Genomic DNA, 4,392 nt, shown 5'->3' with positions numbered 1-4,392 from the left:
GCCGAACGGTAACCGAGATGACCTCAGAATGAAAATCTGAAAACACCAAGCCCTTCGGGCTTACCCACAGGATTTGGGGCTGTGTCTTCGCTTGTCGAATTTCACTCCAATCTGAACTGGTGACTCTAGCCTCCTGCAGTGCTGTCCCGAGCCTCGATCTGAGCTCTGATACCAATTGAAGGAGTACGAGCGGAAGTGCGACGCGAGAGAGAGTGCGAGAAGAAGAGCACGACGATATGGTGAACTCTCTCTACTGTAATGTGTAGAGCATAGTGAGTTTTTATTAGGTTTTTACAAAAGAACATGTGTACATACCTGGCGGCCCGCCCACTTACCTGGGCGACCACATTGGGCTTTATACCCCAACACAAGTAAACTCAAAGTGACTTCTCTTCTGGAATGCATATGCCCAAAGAAAATGAAATTCTTGGCAAAAGTTTGGCGAAAATAGTGTAAGACTCTGGAATAGTGGCTCAAAACTCTACAATTTCATCTTTAAAAAACCATAGACGGGAATGGTGTCTGTTTCCCAGAAATTGTTTGTGCAGATGTTTTCATGTGGCGTTGCATGGTGCACACTCGCATACATAATCAGGTCCTCACTTAAATAGGTTTTACATCTGTCGGGCTTCCTCATGTACTGGTTAACCTCATGTTCCTTAATTTTTCCATGTTTGCCAGACATAGCATTCCAATGCCACTACCATAAGCTAGTTTCTATTGTCTTTGCATAGAAATTTTCACCACAAGCTATTGATATAAAAGCTTGTGTGAGGCAGAAATCTGGACCTTGTCATCAGAAAAGTCCATGGGAAAAAAAATAAAACATCAGAATTTGTCATACTATTGTGAACTGATAGCACTCATTTTTATGTAATTATTTTCCATACAGCGGACTCGTAGGCAATCTCCATATGTTAGACAGACACAAGATAACCATTTTGCTTACATCCATAGCAGCACCGTCCAATCTAAAGCGGCTCGCCGCAATAAAAGTCCAGAATCATATATTGATGTGATTCATGTAGCTACATATGGTATTCTTATTTTGTTCTACATCCGATACAACTATTGCCAGGTGATTCCGTAGCATATGTACCTCTCTTCCAATATCCTTGAATCGAAAAAACATTGCACAATCATATCTCACCTTGCCTCCAGGCGATTGCCTGTATAGCTTTCCATCACCCCCGAAGAGTCCCATTCTAGAGAGATTTCTAGCACCTTCGATAGAGTGTACGCTACATCTCTCATTTGTGGGCGTGCCGATGGGTCATCAACTACACAGGATTTTGCCAGCAAAGCCACACTGTAAGCACAATCCAAGGGATATACATCTTGCAGCTGCGGATCCATCCATGTTTTCAAACTCTCCTTTCCATCAGAACTGTCACTAAACACATCCGAAATTGCCATTGATAAAAACTTTTCCTTGCCATGTCGGTCTCTCATAACTGCTTCTTCTCCTGAAAGAATCTCAAGCAACACAACCCCAAAAGCAAATACATCAATCTTGGAAGAGACAGCACCTTCACTTAGGTACTCAGGCGCCATGTAGCCCTGAGTGCCAACTATATGCCTAGTTACAGCCATATCTGTAGTGGATTTTGCGAGTGCAAAATTTGCAAGTTTGCCTCTGAACTTTGAGTCAAGCAGAATGTTGCTGCTCTTAATGTCTTTGTGCACATAACTTGGCGTCGTATGGTCGTGAATGTACTCTAAAGCAGTTGCAACATCTAGACCAGCTTGCAACCTGTGAATCCATGCCAAGGTGGACATGCTACCAGAGCCCATGCTTAGATCACCATTATGGAGCCAATCACTTAGGGACCCATTCTCTGCATACTCATATACAAGATACGACTGCTCGGGTGAAGCTATGCAAGAGCCCAAAAGGGTTACCAGATTGGCATGATGCACCCTTTTCAAGATTTGCAGCTCCTTCGACACATTTCGGGTCACCTTCTTCACAGCCACAACTCGCCCTTTTATGATGCCGCGATACACAGCACCCTTGATTTGTGTTTCAGGGCTGAAGTTCTGTGTTGCTTGTGTTATTTCCTCTAAAGTAAAGCTTGCGAGTTTCTCTGAGCTGGCAAACTCAAACATGCCTTTGTGCAGATCCTGTGGTAACTTGGCATTTTTAGTAGGGAGTGAAGATGGTCGGACTTGAGGTTGGCTCAAAGGTAAGGGACTCTGTCCCTCCTCTTTCCTTTTCCTTCGCCAGAAAAACACTAAAAAGGCGGCAGCGAGCAAAAGGGCAGCAACAGCAATGGGCACGCCAACATAAATACCTGTTTTGGAGCTACTGGACGAAGGGGAGGCAGATGTCATTGTGGGAGGTGGTGATGTCAGGTTCGGTGGGTTTGTGGGTTTCACAAGGAAAGGTAATAGGACCGTCGTAGCCGGAAACAGAGGAACTGATGTATTGGCAAGGCGATTTGCAGCCAAAAATTGTTGCTCAACAATACCAAACGTATTGACCACAGATTTGATATTATCCCCATCAGCTACAGGGTATGTAACAAGGCTAACAATTCCCATAAGCTTCTGCTCTGCTGAAGGGCATGCACATCTGATGGGCATAATAGTCTGCTGATTGATTTGTAAATCTCTGACAATTAGCTGTGGGTTTGCATCCTGAATAGCCTGGCATGTCGTCAAGCCCTCATAAGTGGCATTTGCCAATTTCCAGAATGTGTCGCCGGCTTGTATGGTGTATGTCACATTCTGTGAAGAGTGATTTCCATAGCATGTGCAGGTCATAGGGATGTAGAGGCCTTGCCCTGTGCTCAATGAAGAATTGGTGGAGAGACTGCTAACAGATGCAATTGTAGATGTCGATGTGTTGAATAAGCTCTTGGCAATGGCATCAAGAGTTGCATATATGCCCGATTGCACTCGAAAATAGGCTACGGTCTCACAGCTTGGCGTGTCTGGGTCACATAAATAGCCAGCATTCTCCGGATGCTCCACAGTGCAATCCCCGGTCGTACTGGTGGTGTAGTAGCTTTGCTGACAGAACGCAGGCGGGGACAGGAACACGAGAAGAAATGAGATAATGGCGAAGGAGGTATACATACTGCGAAATCGACAAAACAAACGCACACATGAAGCACGCACAGAGTGTTTTTTGCAAAAATTCATGGCATCAGGAAGCCACGTTGGTACAGGAGGGGATACTCTGTTTAAAATATGGCTTAGATGCGGATAAGACATCCCTCCATGAAGGATATGGGCAAGATGAAAAATTTGCAAGAATCAAGGGGCTGCACAAGCCCAAGATTGAGCATACCCTGACTGCTACATGAAGCTTTAGCAGGAAATTGCGCAAGAATGAGCAAAGCCCAAGAACGAGCTACCCTGATGAAATGTTTCTTCTGCAGCTCAAATGCTCCGAATCTAAAGAGTTCTATAGAATGGGCAAACGACATGGAACCTACAGATTCTTGACGGGAAGGAGACTCGCTTGAAGAAAGAAAGTCATGCACGGCTTGCATTGCTTGCAGCCTCTTGACCGTCGCCGTCACTTCACGGTCTTCACCTGCTCTCACCGCGTTCAGACTCTCGGTAGAATCTTGCATTGATAGATAACTAGTCTTCTTAGGCCATGGTCACGCGAGGCTTAGTGAGAACTAAGCCTCGACAGAATCTGACAGGTCACAAAGAATTTGACCGGCAGTAGCAAGTAGAGAGAGAAGCGGAAGGAGCCGATAGGAGAGAGAGAGAGAGAGGGAGCTGACCAAGAGCGTACCGGCATAGTTTTGTAACTGTGCTTAAAAAGGCACAGTATGCCGGTGGAAAGGATTCGTTGTCAGACTTACGACAAACTAAGCCTCGCCGGACCATGCTCTTATGAAAAGCTACAAATTTTTTTGGCCTATTGTACTATATATGAAGCAGCTTAAATTTTTCAAGGAAGGAGAGACCGTCCATAGGTCGTCACCTAGTGCTTCATTTAGGAGAAAACCTTGCAAAACAAAAGTGAAGGGTTATATTTACAATGCAAAAGTAAAAGGTAACATTGTAAGAATTGACAAGCTTTTCAGAATGTAAAGAATGTAAAGTCAATAGACTTTCTACTTTGCATAGAATAAATGTTTCAATTTAAATGTACCTAACAAAAAAGCGATAATTTTAATGAAGATTTTATTATTTAATAAAAATGTAATTTTTTAATATATATATTTGGCTTTATCTTTTCAAGGGATTTTTTTCAAGATCAATATTGATATTTTTTAGAGATTTCTAAAAGAGATAGAGAAAAAAAAAGCTCGCCTCACGTCGACTTGATGATGTCTTGCTTTAAGAACATGCATGCAAATAAAGAGGTCAATCCACGTTATTGGCTGTGTGTGTGTGAGAGAGAGAGAGAGGTGTCTGCATGTGTAT

At 43.5% G+C, this 4,392-nt stretch overlaps 1 protein-coding gene across 1 annotated transcript; it reads right to left on the bottom strand.

Moving 5' to 3' along the window:
- Positions 1-900: 900 nt before the first annotated feature.
- LOC147459595 (lysM domain receptor-like kinase 4) lies at positions 901-3,547 on the bottom strand. Its single transcript, XM_086510821.1, has one exon. It carries the CDS (start codon positions 3,217-3,219, stop codon positions 1,147-1,149), a length of 2,073 nt encoding a protein of 690 aa, XP_086366947.1. The 5' UTR covers positions 3,220-3,547; the 3' UTR covers positions 901-1,146.
- Between the last annotated feature and the right edge of the window lie 845 nt (positions 3,548-4,392).

The sequence above is a fragment of the Adiantum capillus-veneris genome, chromosome 4 (assembly GCF_014529385.1).
Source record: "Adiantum capillus-veneris isolate H3 chromosome 4, ASM1452938v2, whole genome shotgun sequence".
NCBI classification, from domain to species: Eukaryota; Viridiplantae; Streptophyta; class Polypodiopsida; order Polypodiales; family Pteridaceae; genus Adiantum; species Adiantum capillus-veneris.
The sequence above is the reverse complement of the archived record's forward strand: the minus strand, read 5'-3'. Positions and strand labels throughout refer to the sequence as shown.